The 19,916-nt window shown below is 41.9% G+C and overlaps 1 protein-coding gene across 5 annotated transcripts in view; it reads left to right on the top strand.

Annotated features, from left to right (window-relative positions):
- ADCY2 (adenylate cyclase 2) overlaps nucleotides 1-19,916 on the top strand; it is a 415,111-nt gene that overhangs the window by 310,362 nt on the left and 84,833 nt on the right. For all 5 annotated transcript variants that reach the window (XR_007154128.1, XM_047867851.1, XM_047867840.1 and 2 more), the window contains 2 exons: nucleotides 4,327-4,396; nucleotides 7,456-7,553. Coding sequence is in view for 4 of the 5 variants with exons in the window: in XM_047867851.1 (XP_047723807.1) it covers nucleotides 4,327-4,396; nucleotides 7,456-7,553 (168 nt within the window). In the remaining variant the exon portion in view is untranslated. The remainder of the gene's footprint in view (nucleotides 1-4,326; nucleotides 4,397-7,455; nucleotides 7,554-19,916) is intronic.

Raw genomic sequence — 19,916 nt, 5'->3', positions numbered from 1 at the left:
AGAGAGGGAGACACAGAATCCGAAGCAGGCTCCAGGCTCTGAGCTGTCAGCACAGAGCCTGACATGGGGTTTGAACTCCTAAACCGTGAGATCATGACCTGAGCCAAAGTCGGAAGCTTAACCCACTAGGCTGCTCAGGCGCCCCTTGTTTTTTGTTTGTTTGTTTCTTTCTTTCTTTTTGTTTTTTTGTTTTTTTTTTTTTAAAGCAAAAACAGAAAGAAGTAATGTAAAAAGTTCTAAGAGAGAAAGACCTTGGCCTTTGTGCTGAAGGAAACGAGCTGGAGGGTTCATGAAGAGCTTGTGCGCCAAGTTTAAATATGTGCGGTGGGCGGAGTTGAGGTGCCAGCGTAGGACAGACAGACCAGAGCATCTCAGACCGCAGGGCTGAGGCAGGCTGGGCCCCCCACCCTGAGACACCACCTGTCCAGCAGCATTTATCTCAGCCTGGGTTCTGTAGACCGTCTTTCCCCAATGTCACGGGCCTTAGTACACCATTCAGGCCACCGAAGCCTTCAGTTTCAATACTGCCTGGAGAGGTGTTGTAGAGCACCCGGGCCGCCGTGACAGAGCACCACGGACGGCGGGGGCGACTGAAACAGCAGACATTTACTGCTCACAGTTCTGGAGGCTGGAGGTCCAAGATCAGGGTGCCGGCGTGGTCGCGTTCTGGTGAGAGTTAACCCCTCGGTTTGCAGAAGGTTACCTTCTGGCTGTGTTCACATGGCCTTTTCCTGAGGCTGTGCAGGGTAAGAGAGAGAACTCTCTGGTGTCTCTTTTTATAAGGATGTTAATTCTTTCCCATCAGGGCCCCACCCTTATTCAGGCCACGTTGATGGAACATTGATTACCTCCATAGAGGCCTCATCTCCAGATACAGCCACACTTCAGGTTAGGCCTTCAACATACAAATTGGGGGGAAATAGAAACCTCCAGTCATCACCGTAGGAAAGGGGTCCTCTCTCTATTTTATAGTGGCCTCTTTGCCGTGAGAACCTACATGCTTACGTGCCAGAAGAATTCTGGGTAAGGATGTACGTGTACTTAGTCCCCTCATTCAAGTCAGGATCTTGTTCAGGATCTTTGCTGGAATCTTTGCTTGAGCTGGGCCTAGCACAAAAAAAAAAAAAAAAAAAAAAAAACCTTGGTATAAATTAATTCAGAGTCACTTGGGGTGCCTGGGTGGTTGAGTCGGTTGAGCAGCCGACTCTTGATTTTGGCTCAGGTTCGTGAGCTTGAGTCCCAATTTGGGCTCTGCACTGACAGCATGGAGCCTGCTTGGGATTCTCTCTCTCTCCTTCTCTCTCTGTCTCTGTCTCTCAAAATAAATAAATAAACTTAAATTTTTTTTTCAAATAGAGACTCGCTCATTATGTAGCCCAGGAGTGGGGTTGATTTTCTTCATCCCATAGGCCTCCTGGGTCAGGAACCATGTCAGGACCCCATAAGTAAAACACACATTCCCCCTCCCTTCCCTCTTTCCCCTTTCCCTTCCTCTCTCTTCCTTTCTTTTCCCTCCTTTGCCTCTCTTGTAGTTCCAGTTCCCAAAAATCATATTTGACCTTATCAGCCCCCACTAACCTTTCCTATTCCAAACATGCAAATCACACAAATGTCTGAGTGTCCTGCTCGTCAGCGAAGGGAGCTGAGGCCATCTCAGAGACCCTCTGACGGCAAAGCCTGTGAGAAGAATACACTCTCCTTCCTTCCGAGGAAAAGGTCAGAAGAACCCAACACTCGTGGCTGATGACACTCGGTGTTAAGTGTTAGGGACACAGGGAAGTGAGGCCTGGCCTGGAGCACTTCCTGTCCACCCGCAGGACACAGGCAGGCAGCGGAAACCAGCCCTGGACACGAGGCCCCGTTCATTCGGGAGCTGCTTTTACTTCTTGATATATTTTGCTCTTACTTTATTTCCAATCTGAGGTTACCCAGAGGCACTTCGAAATTAGATTTTTCTCTCTCAATAAAGGAAAAAGAAAAGTATTTTGAATACGTTTCCTCCATACATTATTCATGGTTTGATATTCATAACGAGCACACGGTTCTGAAAATGAATATGCTTAAAATTTATCTTCGGTTTTATTTCCTGCTCTTTTTGCTGTTTAACCAACCTTTTATTTCTCCAGCCATTCTCCTCGAACAGAACAATACCATGCTTCTTACAGCTGGTACGGTAATAAGAAATACCCAGAAAAGTCTGTTCCCTGATAGCTAAAGCTTATGCCTTGCACCAAAAGGCACTTTTATGGTTCTCACTTTCAGCGGCCATCATTTCTAGAACGCATCACTGACCTCTGTGCCTCGCTGGGAAGTGCGCTGTCTGTAGCGTAGATCTGTGGGTGCGTCAGGCTCACCGCGGTGCACATGTGGCGCGAGGTTCTGGACGCAGGGCTGTCCCGGTAGGACCTGGACAAATGTGCTGGTCTCCTGGGTTAACCAGTCGTTAGCCCCGATGGGAAGCATCTGTGCACATTTAGAGACACCCCCCCGCCCCCTGCCATCCAAAATCAGTAGGCGGCTGGACTTGCCGATTACAAGGTAAAGTGCAATCGTTGACTTGGCCTTCTTTCCTGGATCCTCAAATCCCTAGCCCCCAAACATACCTCAGGGAGTCGAAATCCGTAGGCCACAATGGATTGCAAAAGAACCACAGTGAGAAATTCATGTGAATTGGTGATTACTTGAACAGATACAACAGTTTTTGGAAACCTATGTAAAGCATAGTTTTATACCTAATATCCTCAAATATATATACTCTCTCTCCCTCTATATTGATATGTAGGTATAGATGTAGATATATGGTTATATGCACTTGTAGATATATGTACATATACGTTATATATACACACGTATATACGCACTTGTAGATACATGCACATATACATTACATATGCATTATGTATGCACATGTATAATATATACACACATATCTATAATGCCTGTATACATAACTTAGTTTATTTTTTTATTAGAAAGGTATTTATTTAAGAACTAGGGAACTAGGGAAGTAGAAATGTAAATTCCTCCGTGTAATGACCCAAACCAGTTGGTGATGTATTTTGTTGGTATCGATTTCTAGATTTTTTTCTCGGCACATAGATTTCCATTTTTCCTTACATTCCTGTACTCGTGGATGTAAGAATGTGTATCTTCGTGGGGCGCCTGGGTGGCGCAGTCGGTTAAGCGTCCGACTTCAGCCAGGTCACGATCTCGCGGTTCGTGAGTTTGAGCCCCGCGTCAGGCTCTGGGCTGATGGCTCAGAGCCTGGAGCCTGTTTCCGACTCTGTGTCTCCCTCTCTCTCTGCCCCTCCCCCGTTCATGCTCTGTCTCTCTCTGTCCCAAAAATAAATAAACGTTGAAAAAAAAAATTTTTTTTAAAAAGAATGTGTATCTTCGTATTTCACTCAGCTTTGTTTCATCGAGTGTGCGTTTATTTTATTCCCAAGTGTGTGACCGTACCAGGCATGGATCACATGCCTGGCTTGCTTGGTGTCACTCTTCCACTTGCAAGCGTGTAAAGCGTCCTAGAGAAAGGTTTTGTCCTGAAGCTCTTCGTCTATTTCAACCGGCTTCTTGAACCCTGTTTCTAAAAGTCAATCCATGCGTCAGAATGCACACTTTCATATGATTTTTAGTTATTTTTCAACATCTGAGGGATATATATGTATTACGCACGTGTTTGCATGGATATATATATTTGCATCTATGTACTATGCGAGTGGCCTGAACCGATCACTTAATGTATTAGTATTTTTACCTATTTTTCAACACCACATTCAAACAAAACTTTTTTACTTTATGGAAATGAAAGACATGACCGTGAAAGTATTTTCAGTAAGTGTGAAGGAAGCAAGATCTTCCCTCCCGGAACTCAGAGGACACCCTAAATGGTTTTGATGCTCTGATGTATTGTTTGCTATACGCTAAGAAAAACGGTAGTTTTCTATGAACCAAATTTTTCAGGGGATGAAACTACCATGTGATTTCAGTAAAATGTCAGGAAATAAATTTATCAATGTACTTGAATCTTTTTGATGGCCTATTTCCCTAGTTATTTAATTCGGGACCATGAGTTTCAGTTTGGTATGATGACTGTAATGGCCAATTTTCCCAGGAGGGTCACTCCTAAAGAGGGGTGTCATATTTGCACATCCCCTTCTTCCTAAATTCCATATCCAGAGATCTGACATCATGCAGTTTTTTTTAACTTCAGTTTTGGATGATTTACAATAAAGAAAGAAGGATGCCTGTTACTGTTTAAAAAGTAGTTTTTCAACTCATTGGTTGAAGGATTGGGTCAATGATGTTTGTCCTTTTTATTTACAGGCAGTGGCTCAAGTCTGAAGACATTCAGAGAATCTCGCTCCTGTTCTACAATAAAATACTAGAAAAAGAAGTAAGCTACTTTTTTATTCCCCCAGTCTTTTTTATCTGAAATGTGAGTTTTTAAAAATCCTTTCATGAAACTGTGCTCCTGTTTTCTGCACGAAGCACTGACATCGCCTCGGACTGTATCAGACCTTTTTACAGGCTTTTCTGTGTTGCTTCCATGCACAAGGTGTTGCACTGTGTGTCTTGTTACCGAGTTTCTGTCTGGCCGGGCACCCGACTCAGCCCTGCACTGCAGGTGGCAGTGGCATCTTCAACGGGTGTGAGATACCGGGCTAAGGAGGAGACAGGAGCTAATTAATGACTGGCTTTCTCAATGGCACATTTTCTTTTCTTTTCTTTTCTTTTCTTTTCTTTTTTAAATGTTTGTTTTTGGAGAGAGAGACAGAGAGCAAGCAGGGAAGGGGCAGAGAGAGAGGGAGAGAGAGAGAGAGAAAGAATCTGTAGCAGGCTCCAGGCTCCGAGCTGTCAGCACAGAACCCGACACGGGGCTCGAACTCATAGACTGTGAGATCATGATCTGAGCCAAAGTCGGATGCCTAAGGAAATGAGCCACCCAGGTGCCCTTCAGTGGCACATTTTCTTAGAAATAAGTTCCTTCCTGATAAATGCACAGCTTCTTTACACAAATCATTGAACAAAAATATGAGATTTACATTCAACATCTGTTTGGGAGAATTAGAAATGCCAAACTTTTAAGTGTTCGTTGCATCTAAATACTTTTGCCTTGTGACCCCTCCAGTAAGAGATACGATAGGCTCAAATAAAAAAGCCCCATGTATTTGGGCTTTACATGTTAGGCTTAACATGCATTTGCTAAAATGTATTAAGTAATTGCTACACCCCCAAAAAAACACCCCTCTTCTAGGTTTGTTTTATTGTATTTGCCTTTTGTTTTGTTTTGGTCTAGAAAAAGGAACAAGTTAGAGACAATTTTTATCATCCGGCTATATAATTACAGGCTTAGTTCAAACAAAAGCTACTATATTAATGTCAGTGGTCGCCGCACTGGTATTAAAATTTTGTTGAGAATATTCAGGTCATTGCTTTATGGATATTGAACAGAATAGCCACAATCCATCAGGGTTGGATTTTCTAGTTGCACCTAAACTTTCTTTTGTGTTAGCAGTCAGTAAGATCAATTGCCTGCTTCCAAGTTAACATACTGACTGCAGACAGCTTACCAAATTGACATGTGGCATAATTCATCATTACTATCGACCATTTTATCCTTGAATAACTTGAACAGATACTGATGGTTACTTATCGTTTAAATGCGAAATGATTCCTGCCTGATTCAGGTCCGTTTCCCTTACTAATACCACAAGGAAGTTCCAATTCATATCTTGACAGCCCAAAAGAAGGTGAAAGACAAGGGTGCAAGCGAGTGCAAAAATGTAATCACACTTAGGCAATTATGTGAATATCGCTTCTTCACCATCGTGTAAATTATCCTGTTAAGTCACAAGTAAAATATTCAAGTAAACAGAAGGCGATCGTCATCTTAAAACACAGTTCTTGCTGAACATTCTCCCTGTGTGCCTATTTGTAGAAGCCAACGTTGAGGCAAATTGTAGATGCCATTGGGATGTAAGCTCCCTTCCTGTCCACCTCCCCCCAGCCTGCTCTTCTGGCCAGGAGGATGGGGACAAAGGCAGTAATACATAAAGCAAGAGAAACATCAGTAGACCACCCAGACACCCATCGTCCCGCACTGAAACCCCACAGCTCAACCCAAGCCACGTGTACTCGAACTTCCCACGACTTGGGCACAATCTATGCAGATATGGTGAATGCAACCTGCCGGTATTGCCAGGAGGTTTCAAGAGCGTGGGCACAAAAACTGCTCTTTCCTTTAATTTTATGAGAATACCCTCTTTTGTGAGGCAGTAGAGCCTGGTGGTTGGGACCCTGGGTTTGGGAGTCTGTCCCAATTTTTGCCATGTGCTGTGTCTCCCTGAGGATGTTAACTAGTCAGAGGGCGCCTGGGTGGTTCAGTCGGTTAAGTGGCCGACTTCGGCTCAGATCATGATCTCACAGTTCGTGGGTTCGAGCCCCGCGTCGGGCTCTGTGCTGACAGCTCGGAACCTGGAGCCTGCTTCCGATTCTGTGTCTCCCTCTCCCTCTGCCCCTCCCCAGCTCACGCTCTGTCTCTTGTCTCTCTCGAAAATAAAATAAAAAACGTTAAAAAAAAATTAAAAAAAAAAAAGAAGAATGTTAACCAGCCATTCTGGTCTGAAGTTCTTCACCCAAAAATAGGGACAATAATAGTTCATTCCTTAGGCGGTGGTAAGGATTAAATGAGTTGGTGCGTGTAACGCATTTAGAGTGCCGGTCACGCCATCGTCAGGGCTATATGTGACAGAGATCGCTACCACCATTATGAGTGCAGTGCTGGCTGGCTTTTCTCTGCATAACTCAAGCAGGGGGTCCCAGGCGGACAGCTACCCTGGTCAGCGTATGGCCCTGGATGTTACGGAAAGCCATGTGAACCCAGTCATTGCAGGAGAAGATTCCATCAGCCAGGTGCACACAAGCAAACGGAATGGTCACAGACCTAGAACAAAACCCACCGGCCTTCTCTGTCTTGCAGAGTTCCTCACTGGCCCTGAGTAGCATTGAGATAAATAGTAAACATAAAACACTAAAGTAAATCAAATGAGCAAACTGCATGTCCGCAGTACGCTTCAAAAGTAAAATATGTGGACAGTCGCCTGCTTTCCCCCATAGCTGTGGACATGAGACCCGCAAGGGGACCCGCGCACCTGCACGCTCACAGTGATGCCACCAGTTCCCTCACTGGTCCCTGTGGTCAGGTGCTGCCTTTCCTTGCTGGTCAGTTTTTCTCATAAAAATCCTGGTTTGGGGGGGAGAAGCGCTTTCACAGCCCAGCTGGAGGGAGGAAGCACTCACTGCCAGCGATGAACGGCTGTGTCCCCGGCTTGTTTCTCGGCACATCATAACTTAGGGGTCTGATACATGAAAACAGGTACAGGTAGGCTGCTGGCTGATTGTTTCAGCCCCTCCCAGAGAATGTCACTCATGGTTTCCTTCTTGTCCCCTCAGTACCGAGCCACCGCACTGCCAGCGTTCAAGTATTACGTGACCTGCGCGTGTCTCATATTGTTCTGCATTTTTATCGTGCAGATTCTGGTATTACCCAAGTAAGTACATGTGGTTCTCCACTGGGACTCTCACTGGGTGCACCTTTCTACCAGAGCTACTTATACCAAAGGATAAGAGAGGATGCAGATTTCCAAACAGAGGGAACGCGGGGAGGGGGCAGTGAAGCTAAGTGGCTCCCATGTGTCATGCTTAGTTACAATAATACTGGATTTTCAAAATGGACGTATCGATTCACTATTTATAGGGATTTAAAAAAATAAATTTAACCTTCTTACTTTGATTTCCGTATTAGTCTGGTGCCCAGTGTAAGAAACGTAGCCCAAGAAACTTTACCCGGAAAGAGATAAATGTCTAGATGTTGTTTCTAATGAATAAATACCGTCGTTATGTATTAAAAGGACAACACCCACTCTGAGCACACTTTACGTACCTGTCCGTTCTGATTCTACCTTCTTCTTCCTGAAGTCCACCCTCTGCCACCCTTTCAGCTTGTTATAGGGTCACTGTCCAGCTCACCTCTCCCAGGAGACACCTGGGGACAGAGGGGAGAAACTGAGCAAGCCAGATTTCGCACTTCGGGGTGGCATTCTGGTCCCATCTGTTGGTGAAAATCCAGTCGCCTGGGATTGCTACATTGCCTTTCTCTCGCACCTTCTTACTGAGTGCAACACAAGTCAATCAACTGTCTCTGAAGTGATGGATTCGTTCTCATTCTCTGGTCTAAGAGAAAAGAAGAAAACAAAACTCTTGTCCGTTTGTCAATAATTGGGGATGTAGAAACTTTCAAGACAAATCTTCTACTGCTTGTCGCAATTTTGTAAAAGCCAAAGCAACCGTTTTCAACCTAGTCTGATCTAGTTGCGTGTTTGCATCCAACTTCAGCAGCATTTGTGGGCAACTTGACTTGCCGAGACTGAACTGCATTTTGTCTCATGAGGGTGTTGCGGAAACTAGAGAGAAATGACCTGCCTTTCCCCTCTGTACCCCAGAGGACGTTCTTCCGGGCCCTAAGCCAATACGAAGGCATTTATGGAAGTAATAACAAGTCACAGTATAACTCACACATGCACGTTCCAAGCTGTCTGCCTCCTTTTAGAAGAGGTTCCTAGTGACTTTCCCTCCCTCCCCAACCCCCCATAAATTCGCGTTGAAATACAAGGGCCAAATGAGCTCTTCTACTGGGCTTACAGAATCTTCCGTGAAAGTTCCCCATGTCAACACATCCATTTCCCATTCTGAAAAAGTAACAAATTAAGCTGCTTCTGAGCTCCAGGTCTGTGCCGCGTGGGAGAGAAAACGGAGCCTGCACAAAAAAAAAAAGCATCAAGAGTCCGATGCTTAAGCAACTGAGCCACCCAGGTGCCCCATCAATGCCTTTTTTTAATTAAAGCATAAAAAAGCTTACTGACTGATAGAGCCGAAGGGCATTAAAAAAGTATATAGGTGAAACAAATATTACCAAGGGAAGTGGGCTCTTATTTTTACTGTTAAGTAGAAAAATTCTTTCATTTTTCTGCATTTTCCTATTGGATGAGTACTTTTTATATTTTCTATATCATAATTAAGACAGGGTTTATCACTCACTGGAAGGAATTAGGAGAAAGAAAAGTGACTAGGACGTTTTTTCTTTTTCAACCATCCGTTTTCGTACTATGCAAAGTAATGCTTTTTCGTAGTATACATTTGGGGTTTTTTCTTTATTTTTATTCAAGAATAACTGACATACGGTGTTCTATGAGTTTCAGGTGCACAACATAATGATTCCACAACTCTGTAATTACTCAGTGCCCATCACGCTAGGTGTACTCAATCCCCTTCCCCCATTTCGCCCATCCCCCACTTTCCCCTGGACAGCCGCCAGTTTGTCCTTTGTATTTAAGCCTATTTTTTTGGTCTCTTTTTTTTGTTGTTGTTAGTTTGTTTTGTCTTTTAAATTCTACATAGGAGTAAAATCATATGGTATTTGTTTTCCTGTGACTGACCTATTTTACTTAGCCTCTAGCTCCATCCGTGTTGTGACAAATGGCAAGATTTTTTTATGCATGAATAACACTCTATTGTATATGTATCACATCTTTCTCCCTTCATCTACCGATGGACACTTGGGCGGTTTCTGTATCTTGGCTGTTGTAGACAATGCTGCAGTAAACACAGGGCTGTGTACATCTTTTCAAATTAATCTGGTTTGTTTTCTTTGAGAAAAAGCAACCCCAGAGCCCTGTTGGGAATGCAAACTGGTGCAGCCACTCTGGCGAACAGTATGCAGGTTCCTCAAACAATTAAAAATAGATCTACCCTATGACCCAGCAGTCCACTACTGGGACACTTTAAAAGATGATGCCAAAGAAGCCAGAAACTTCCAGGGACCAAGGAAAATAATTTGTGGGATTGCACTTTTCAGAGAGCAGCAGGGAGATGTCTTCTGTCTCTGCATTTCTTTTCTTACCTCTCTTCTGTTGTGCTGTATCTTTAAGAGGATCCACAGAAGTTCGTTGTCTCGGGCATCATCACCAATTATTAGTGGGTTTCTCTTGAGCAACAAGTTGGATTTTGAGCCGGAACATTTTGAAATCGGCGCTGGTTTGCACTTCCCTCTTTGTGTTGGCAGTTGGAGAGCTCAGGCTAGGTCCGCGGGCTCCACTGAGGGAGAGTGGAGACTGGAACTTTCGGTGCTTGTTTCGTATTACATTTATATTATATTATGTTTATGTTGTATTATAATGCCCTCTTATTTTCATGCTAGTGTCCTCATGTTTCTTTCTTTTTAAACGATTCTTCTTGTGAAGTATTTCAAAGATACAGAAAAGTACAGAGCGTAAAACAATAAACATGCATGTGCACGCGATCCAGGCGGTACAAATTTGATCCTATGATATGTTTACTGTAGATAAGTTTCTGTGATCTTGAAGCCGTTATTGTTTGGGTATACTTCCTGTGAACAGCATCGATTTTTATTTTGGTTTTTATTTATTTGATCTGATATTTTTTCGGTATTAATGTGATTTCATTCCACTTGTGTTTGATTTTATTGCTGGTGTATGTGGACTCACTTCTGCCATCTTACATTTCAATTACCTTGCCTTTCTTGATGTACTTCCCCACTTCCTAACTTCTAAAGGATTGATTCAGTTTTCTTTGTTCTGTTCTTTTCCTTTACTAGTTAATATCTCTCTCTCTCTTCCTTGTGCATATGTGTCCTCTCTCTCTTCTCTCTCTCTCTCTCTCTCTCTCTCTATATATATATATATATATACACACACACATACATACACACACATAGTTATATACAGCATACATATCTAAACTGTATGTACTTACATAACCACATATGTATATAACTGTATGTATATAACATACAGTTTTCATTCAATATATTCTGAAGTTAATCATTGTATCTTCTACATAATTATTTCTTAGAGATTTTGTTCCAGATAATTATAGTCAGTATTGATTTAGATTTGCTCTTGTCCTTTACCAGCTTATTTCTTCATCAATTTTTTTTTTTAGTTTATTTACTTATTTTGAGAGAGAAAGAGAGAGAGAGCATAAGCAGGGAGGGGCAAAGAAAGAGGGAGAGAGAGAATCCCAAGCGGGCTCTGCACTATCAGAACAGAAATTGAGGCAGAGCTGGATTTCACAAACTGTGAGATCATGACCTGAACTGAAATCAAGAGTCCGATGCTTAAGCAACTGAGCCACCCAGGTGCCCCATCAATGCCTTTTTTTAATTAAAGCATAATTAACATACTGTCATATTAGCTTCAGGTGTACAATATAATCATTCAAAAATTATACACATTTGTCAGTGCTTATCTGGTGTACTCTTTTTTTTTTTTAATGCTTATTTGAGAGGGAGAGAGAGAGCACGAATGGGTTAGGGGCAGAAAGGGAGGGAGGCACAGAATCCAAAGCAGGCTCCAGGCTCTGAGCTGTCAGCACAGAGCCTGACACAGGGCTCAAACTCACAAACTGCAAGCTGAAGTCAAATGCTTAACCAACTAAGCCACCCAGGTGCCTCCTTTCCTGGTATACTCTTAAATCCCTTTATTTATTTCACCATCTTTTAAAAAGTTATTTCTTCAAGTTTCTCTTCTTGCTGATATATATCATTTATTACTTCTTTTATTAAGGTCTGTGGGTAGCATTAGCACCTACTTTTTTCTTTATATTAAAATATTTTTACCTACCTTTTTCACATTTGCTCTTCCATAGTAGTTTAACTGGGTATAAAATTCTAAGTTAACTCATTTTCCCTTACTATTATGATGATGATATCACATCAATTTCAGCAGCTGTTGTTGCTAATGAAATGTTTTCTGTCAATCCCATTATATTCCTTTTTAGATAATTTGTCTTTACTCCATGTGTGCTTCCCAGCCCCCTGCAAACTTCACTATATTATTTCCCAATGTATATTTGTTCTTATTTACCTGAGTGACTAGGTGTGATTTTTCAATCTCAAGATTCATATTTCTACTTAGTTCTTGGAAGTTCTAACATTATCACCTTATGTATTCTTCTATCCTTACTTTTTCCTCCTGAAATCTTACTAATTGTATATTGTGTTATTCATTATGTTTACTGGGTCTTAGAATTTTTCCTCCAAGTTTACACTTCTTTATTTCATTGTGCTGTAGTCATTCTGGTGATTTCCTCATCCACATCGCGTGTATAATTTCAATGATTATTTTATATCTAAGAAGTCTATTTGTTCTTTTTAAAATCTGAATTTGTTTATAATTCTGTATTTTACCTAAGGATTCCTTTTTCTTTTCCTTTATTAGTATCATAAATATATTGCATGAAAATAGCACTTCCTTCATTCTGTTGTGGTGGTGTATAAATGCATGAATTCTGCTGTGTGATCTATCTTTTGACTCATAGTGACATGCCTCCTTGGATTGTATGTAATTTTAACTGTGAGCTCACCAGCATCCAGGGTTTGGGTCCATGGTGATCTCATACTCTGAGTTGCAAAGGCATTATTACGATACGTTTTTCAGTCTCCACAAGCTGTCTCTGGGGTTCACTAGTTCAAGTCAAAGCATTTTGTTAAAGTAAGTTCAAGGTCCAAGTCCCTTCACTACACAAGGGGTTAGTGCATTTGACTAACCCCTTAGCCTGGATCTCATTTTAGGATGACTCTGTTTCGACTCATCACCCTAGTCAGTCAACTTTCCTGAAAATTATCAGCCTGGTGGGCATAGTTTTTGTTTCCTATTTCTTGGTAGGATAGCACTTCATGGCTTCTGACTTTATTCAAGAATTCAGTTCCAATTTCCCTTCAATAAAATGCCTGAGAGCATCCCTGCTTTGTGTAGAATAGACATTAAATCTCACACTCCAAGGCACGTATAAGCCCCTGGTTCCTCCTGGGCTGTTTTTCGTCAATACCCCTACACACTCTGCTTTTAAATACTCTCTGTGTATTTAGTATTTTCTCTTCCTTGATAATGAGTTTATCTATCTAAAAATAATAATTTTGTTATACTTTATGAAGAATTTTCATTGGGATAATGATGCTTCTCACTTCTAATATGACCTCATTTATTTATTAATGCACTGACCTCTTATTTTTTCTGTTTTATTTTGGGGAAACTACCTCATATTTTTTGAAAAAAGGACAAAAATGACTAATGAATGAAGGAATGAATGAGTGCATGAGTAATTAACAGTAGAGGAATTTGTGACCTTGAAGGGATCAGTAAGGGGGAAGATTTGGCCTAAAAGAGGGCCTTGCCTTATGTCATCCCTCTTTGGCACGTACTCTTGAATCTGGCTCTAGTCTCAGAATTTAAATAGTTGTAATTAAATTATTAATTGGCTTCTCTTTTTTAGGCTGAGTCTCTCATTTCTGTCTGCCGTATATAATAACTTTATCAGAAATGTAAGCTGCTTTCAAAGACCAAAAATGATCAAGCCTGAATTGTTTTTGCAATTTTTAGTAGTTTCATTAATCTTATCTTCCAAACTAAATACATTAAACCAGGCATAGGCAATTGTTACAATAAGAATGTTTTTTTTCCTAATAAAGGTTAGTTAAATATCAGTGTGTTTCATTAGCCCAAGTTAAATTAAGAATAGTGGTATTTTACTTAAGCAAAATTAGTAGCAAAATTATAAACTTAAATATGTGAGATCTATTATTTCTATTGAGATTCTTTGATAATTATTCCATGACTCATTTCAGTAATCAGTGCTCATTAATTCTTTAATACTCGTTTCAAAAGAGTCACTTTCATTTTGGTTTTATCTCCAAGAAGGAAAAGAAAAATTGGAGGAAGTTTAATGGTAGAATCATTCATGTCCATTGAAAGTAGATTTGATTTTCAGGCGCCTGGGTGGCTCAGTTGGTTGAGCATCCAACTCTTGATTTTGGCTCAGGTCCTGATCCCAAGATCATGAGATTGAGCCCTTTGTCACACTTCACACTGAGTGTGGTGCCTGCTTGGGATCCTCTCTCTCTCCCTCTCTCCCCCCCTGCTCACATGCTCTCTCAAAAAAAAGTGAACTTTTTCTTTGGTGGGCTCAAATATTGGATACTATGACACCAAACTCCTCCCCATGAGTGGGTATGAATCTTAGAGGAATGAAAGGAAGGGGGAGAAGAGGGATGCACGGAGAAGGAAGAAGGAGGGAAGGAAGGAAGGAAGGAAAAATGGAAGTAAGGAAGAAAGGAAGGAAGGGAGGGAGGAAGGAAGAGGAAAGAGGGGATGGGGAGGGAGATCATTCTCACGGTCCAAGATAAATGAACCCTACGGCTTTTACGGAGATGAACGATACCCAGCTGCGGATTCAGGTCATCTGAAAGTAAGAAAATACCCACAGTGAGTAGCTTGAATGTGAGTTAGCAGTTTAATTTCTTCCCCACTAATAAAAGGCCAGAGGCAGTATGGTGCTCTGTCCTTTGGGTTCTTTGGGGGGCCTGGATCCCTCCAGCACACATTCCTACTTTCATTAGACTTTGTTCCTCATCTTCATTCTCTAAGATGGCAACACACATTCTGAGCAACCTGATGGAGGAACAGACTCAGAAGCAGAGGGCATAAAACACTCATTACTGCCCTCTCTTGAGGAAACTTCCCAGCAGCTACCTCATGACCCTTTGGTTTATAACCCAAGGCAGATCTTAATCACATGCTCAAACCTGGCTCCAAGGGAAGCTAGAATTTGTAGCCTTCAGTCTGTACAACAGAGGGCCTGTCTAAAAATTGTTAACCATCGTGAAAAAAATGGAATTCATGAAAACCTCTGTTCTCTCCAGGAATGAAAACAGATTTGTGTTGCAGTTAGCTGAATGCCACTGGTATGGTAAGAAATGAGCGATAACAATAAAAGTGGAACCGAGCGTGTTTTCACTCAATAAAACAGGCCATGTACCTTTACTTCATACCTATTCTGAGCATTTGTTATAGAAATAGAAATTCACAACAGAAGCACACATGCAGCCAAACAGTTGTGGAATAATTCAGCAGGAGATTTTGAGCTGTCGCATACCAAGCACAGTGAGAGATGCTAGGAAAGCATCAGGAGCCCCCGAAATGCCTCTTCTCTCATATAACTTACATTTTATTAGGACATGTGACAATAATGTAATAAACAAATACACATACAATAATTCAGTGGTGATATGCTTTTAAGAAAAATAAGACACAGTAGAACACTACGGAGCAGTGGAAGGTGATATTTCCATTTCTTTTTATGTTTTTATTTTATTTTTGAGAGAGAGAGAGTGCCAGCAAGGGCGGGACAGAGAGAGAGAGAGACACACACACAGAATCTGAAGCAGGCTCCAGGCCCTGAGCTGTTGGCACAGAGCCTGACATGGGGCTCGAACTCACGAACCGTGAGATCATGGCCTGAATTGAAGTTGGACACTTAACTGACTGAGCCACCCAGGCACCCTGGAAGGAGGGTGATCAGGGAAAGCATCACTGATTAAATAGCATTAAAGCAGAGGCCCGAGTGAATTGAAATGGGAATTATGTGGATATCTGGCAGAATGTTCTAGATGATAGGAGCCACGGTGTGTTCAAGGAGGAGAGTGAGCCAGGTGAGCACTGTGGAGGATGGGGTCAGAGGAGCAGTGTGAAGACAGGTGTTGGCTCTCACAGGCTACTGGGAGAACATTAGGTATAATGCGCCAGGAAGCCCTGGAAGGTTCTCAGCCGAGGATGTGATCTGGCTACATTTAGAAGCATTGTTTTTGCTGCGCTGCAGGGGAGGGGGGCTGGAAGTAGGAAGCCCAGTTAAGATGATGGTTGGTACTGGAGTAGCAGTGCAGGTGGTAAAAAGTGGTCAAATTGTGGAGCATCTCATGAAGAGTGATGGAGACAAGTCTTGCCATTGGATGAGATGTGGAGAATAAGAGAAAGCGGAGTTCTGTGAGATTTTTATTTTGGTGCTGCTTTTGGTTTTTGGCCTGAGCGATTGGGAAAATGGGGTTGCCATTTACAGGGAGGAAACATCCTGGGGAAGGGGCAGGTCAGGGAGAGACGTGAATCAAGGGCTCAGTTCTGGGCATCAAAGACATGTGTGTGTATCTTAGACAAGTGATGGAGCTTCACGGAGGGAGGGAATGTGCGAGTCCTGGAGGGTTCATGGAGGAGCTAGGGTTGAAGTCATAATTCGGAAAACCCAGCACATACGTAGTATTTAAATCCCTTGGTTAGGATGGGCTCACGTAAGAAATGAGTGTAGAAAGAGAAGATGGACCTTCTGGGGAATAGTATGTCTTAAACTTCAAATCTTCACCCCTTCTTGTCGCTGTGATGTAGAAGTTTTTGCTCTGCCAAAAACAACGCCTCCTCCCGTTTCCCACATCATAGGACTTGAAGTGGCCAGAACATCTCAGAGTTGCTGCAAAGTCCTATCATCAGAGAAAGGCTACTGTGATCTGTAATGGTGATGAATATTTCAGTGTCTTTTCTCCTTTTCGTTTCTTTTTTTACCAAATTCCCTTTCATTTTGAAGTTCTGTCACCTATCACTTAAAAGAGAGAGAGAGATAAAGGGATGTGTATTACTTCATGCTAACTTATAGTTAGAAGAAAAGCCTTCTTTCCTGAGTTCTTACTCTCCTCCCTGAACCCCACATAACAGGTGCAAACAGGGCACTGATGGGAGAATCCACATCGTTTTTGCGGGGAGGAGTGAGGGCAACAAGGGAGGAGGGACATGAAAGTCATCCCATTGAATGGAATTCAAGGTGAAGATACCATTATTTACCTGTAGAAATAGTTTACAATTCATATAACTTTTAGATATTGGGGGACATATATATATTCCTGCTGGATTTTTCCCGTCTGCAAATGTGTTTCTTCATCCGTGTCACGACCACCTGCAAGCAATATACCAACTAGAAAAAAAACCAGAAAGGAAAAAGGACCTTGTCTCAAATCAGCCTTTTCCATATATGGTCACAATACACTTGATTAAAGTGCCAAAGTCAAGACTTATCACTAAAAAAGCAGAGTTCTTTTTGCCTTGTGACAGGGAAGAGTCAAGTTTGCTTTTCAGGGCGCATATAAATCATGTATGCTTGTGCATTAAAGAGAAACAGCTAAGCGAAATTAGTCAGAGAAAGACAAATATCATCTGACTTCACTCATATGAGGACTTTAAGATACAAAACAGATGAACACAAGGGAAGGGAAGCAAAAATAATGTAAAAACAGGGAGGGAGACAAAACATAAGAGACTCTTAAATATGGAGGACAAACTGAGGGTTCCTGGAGGGGTTGTGGGAGGGGGGAGGGGCTGAATGGGTAACAGGCCTTAAGGAATCAACTCCTGAAATCATAGTTGCACTGTGTGCTAACTAACTTCGATGCAAATTAAAAGAAATAAATTAAAATTTTTTTTAAAAAGAAATCATCAAAAAAGGAATAAATCAGTCATTCAAAGTGAAAAAAAAAAAGAAACAGCTTTGCAATTAGAATGTTAAAGTTGATTATGTGACACAAACATCTTGGTATGTTTAATGAGTTTGAGCATGGTTTTGAAAGAGTGGGCAGGATAAATGATTATAATTAAGAGCTTTTGGCCAGCCATTACTTTGTCTCATGGGATCTCTTGTTCCCTGGGATGACAGGTGCTTCCATCTGAACACAAATGCCAGTGTGCTATGAACTTGAACACTGGACAGCCACAGGTTTGAGCCACTCTGAGTCTGAATCTCGGGCTGTGACATCATGTTCTCTGTACCAGACCATATCATCTACAAATTCAGATAACCTCTTCCTTTCCAATGTGATGCCTTTTATTTCATTTTCTTGCCTAACTTCCCCGACTGGAAGCCTCAGGGTAATTTCAATAGAAGTAGTCATAGCCCAGATATATTCCTGTTCATGATCTTAGGAGGAAAACATTCAGTAATTCACCATTAAGTATGATGTTATCTGTGGGTTTTTCACAGTTGCCTTAATCAAGATAAAGGAAATCCCCTTTTAATGTTAGTTTGTTGAGAGTTTTTATAATAAAAGGGTTTCAGATTTTGTCTAATGCTTTTCTATAGCTACTGAGACGATCGTGTGGGTTTCTTGTCCTTTATTAATGTAGTGTATTATATTGATTGATTTTCAGATATTACACCGACCTTGCATTACTCAGGTAAAGCCCACTTGGTCGTGTTATAGAATCCTTTTTCATATGTGACTAGATTCAGTTTGCCAATATTTTGCCAATGTTCTTGTATGTATACTTCTAAGAGATGCCAGTCTGAGTTTTTGTTTCCTTGTGATATAGCTTTCTCTGATATTGGTACCAAGGTGATACTGACCTGACAGAATCAGAACATGTTCCATCCTTTTAACTTTCTGGAAGAGTTTGTGGAAAAAATAGTAAAAACCCTTCTATACGTGTTTTGTAGAAATCACCAGTGAAGCCATCTGGACATGCACTTTTCTTTGCAAGTAAATTTTGGTTTGGGTTTTGTTCTAATTACTGATTCCATCTCTTTACTTCGATAGGCCTATTCAGAATGTCTGTTTCCTTCTTGAGTCACGGTTGGTAGTTGATGTCATAATGTACTCTTAAGAGTGCTTGTGCCTGCTTTAATGATCTGTCATTCATTTCACCAATGCAAAAACAGAGAATCGATAGTGTTAGCACGACTCTTTTCCTTTATCAGCAGCCCGCTGTCTGTGGGAATTCTGACATTTGAGAAAGAGCAAAGTAGTGGTCATCAGATGCATCCAGAAAAAAAATGCCACCAGCTCTTCTTTGAGGTTCTTCACTGTACCAGGTAGGGGACTCTAAAACGCGAGAGTCCGTTTCAATGCTCCTGTGGTTCCTTCAGGCTCACGTTACTATGTCTGTTTGAATGTCCAGACTCTCTATCACCTGTCTTCATAGTAAAATAATTACTCCTAAAACCAAAATTGAAATGCATCGAAAAAACAAGAGCCTCGAAAAGTCATGGTAGTGTAGGAATCTTTTATTTCACCTCTGCTTCACAAGTAGGTTAACCCATAACAGTCACTGGCTCTGTTGAGGTATGTGTTGACTAGAGGCCAGTACAATCCATAATAACTTACCCATTCCTGAGGAAATTCAGATACGCCATAACCAGTGGAAAAATGTAACTATTTCTCCATACTTCTAGTAAAAACTGAACAACGGGGAGTTTTCCCCCCCCAAAGGAAAAAGCAAGAAATTTGGAGAAGTAACTGACTCCAGTCCTTCCTGTGTTTCCATTTAACCACTAATGAGGTAGTACCCAGAAAAAAGGTTAGTTAATGGCTTTGAGTCCACTGAAGAACAGAAATTGCCTAAGGTGTTTCCACAAGGTAATTTAATAAAGTGAAGCCCTTACAGAATGAGAGAAGGGCTGAGAAACCAAACAGGAGAGGGTATAACAGCGACGAGGAAGCTGCCATCGTTGGGTTTGGAAGGACACAGGAGGAGGTGGCTTGCCAGAAACGCAGGCTCCCGGACCTTCCTGAGGGGCTAGAACCACACCAGGCCTTCGTGGGACCAGGGCGGGATGGGCTGTCTGCCAGGGACCCGAGACCTCCTGGGAGGCAGGAGTTGCGGGCTGTTGAGAAAATGGTTGCTAAATAGAGAGTAAGAAAGGGAAACCCCCAGGCTTCTTGCTTCCCCCAGCAGCTTCCAGGCTCCGTCAGTACTTCCCGTTGGCCAAACCTAGTTAGAAACAGTTGGCAGAGAATCTGGGGAATGGAATTTTGAGGAGATGGAACGGAAAGGCATTAGAAGACCAATAGGAAATTGCCAGTATACTTAGTGACAAATTGCCCCAAGTTGATTGAAATACGTTAACGTCCAAAGGCAAGAGCTTTGGCCAACGGCAACCAGAATACATAGAAAGCAAACCACAGGTGATACACTAAGGTCAAACTGCTAAAGCCAAAGAAAAAAGGGGGGGGGGGTACTACCTTCAAT

This window comes from Prionailurus viverrinus, chromosome A1 (genome assembly GCF_022837055.1).
Source record: "Prionailurus viverrinus isolate Anna chromosome A1, UM_Priviv_1.0, whole genome shotgun sequence".
Lineage (NCBI taxonomy): Eukaryota > Metazoa > Chordata > Mammalia > Carnivora > Felidae > Prionailurus > Prionailurus viverrinus.
Note: the sequence above shows the minus strand (reverse complement) of the source record. Positions and strands in the feature narration are given on the sequence as shown.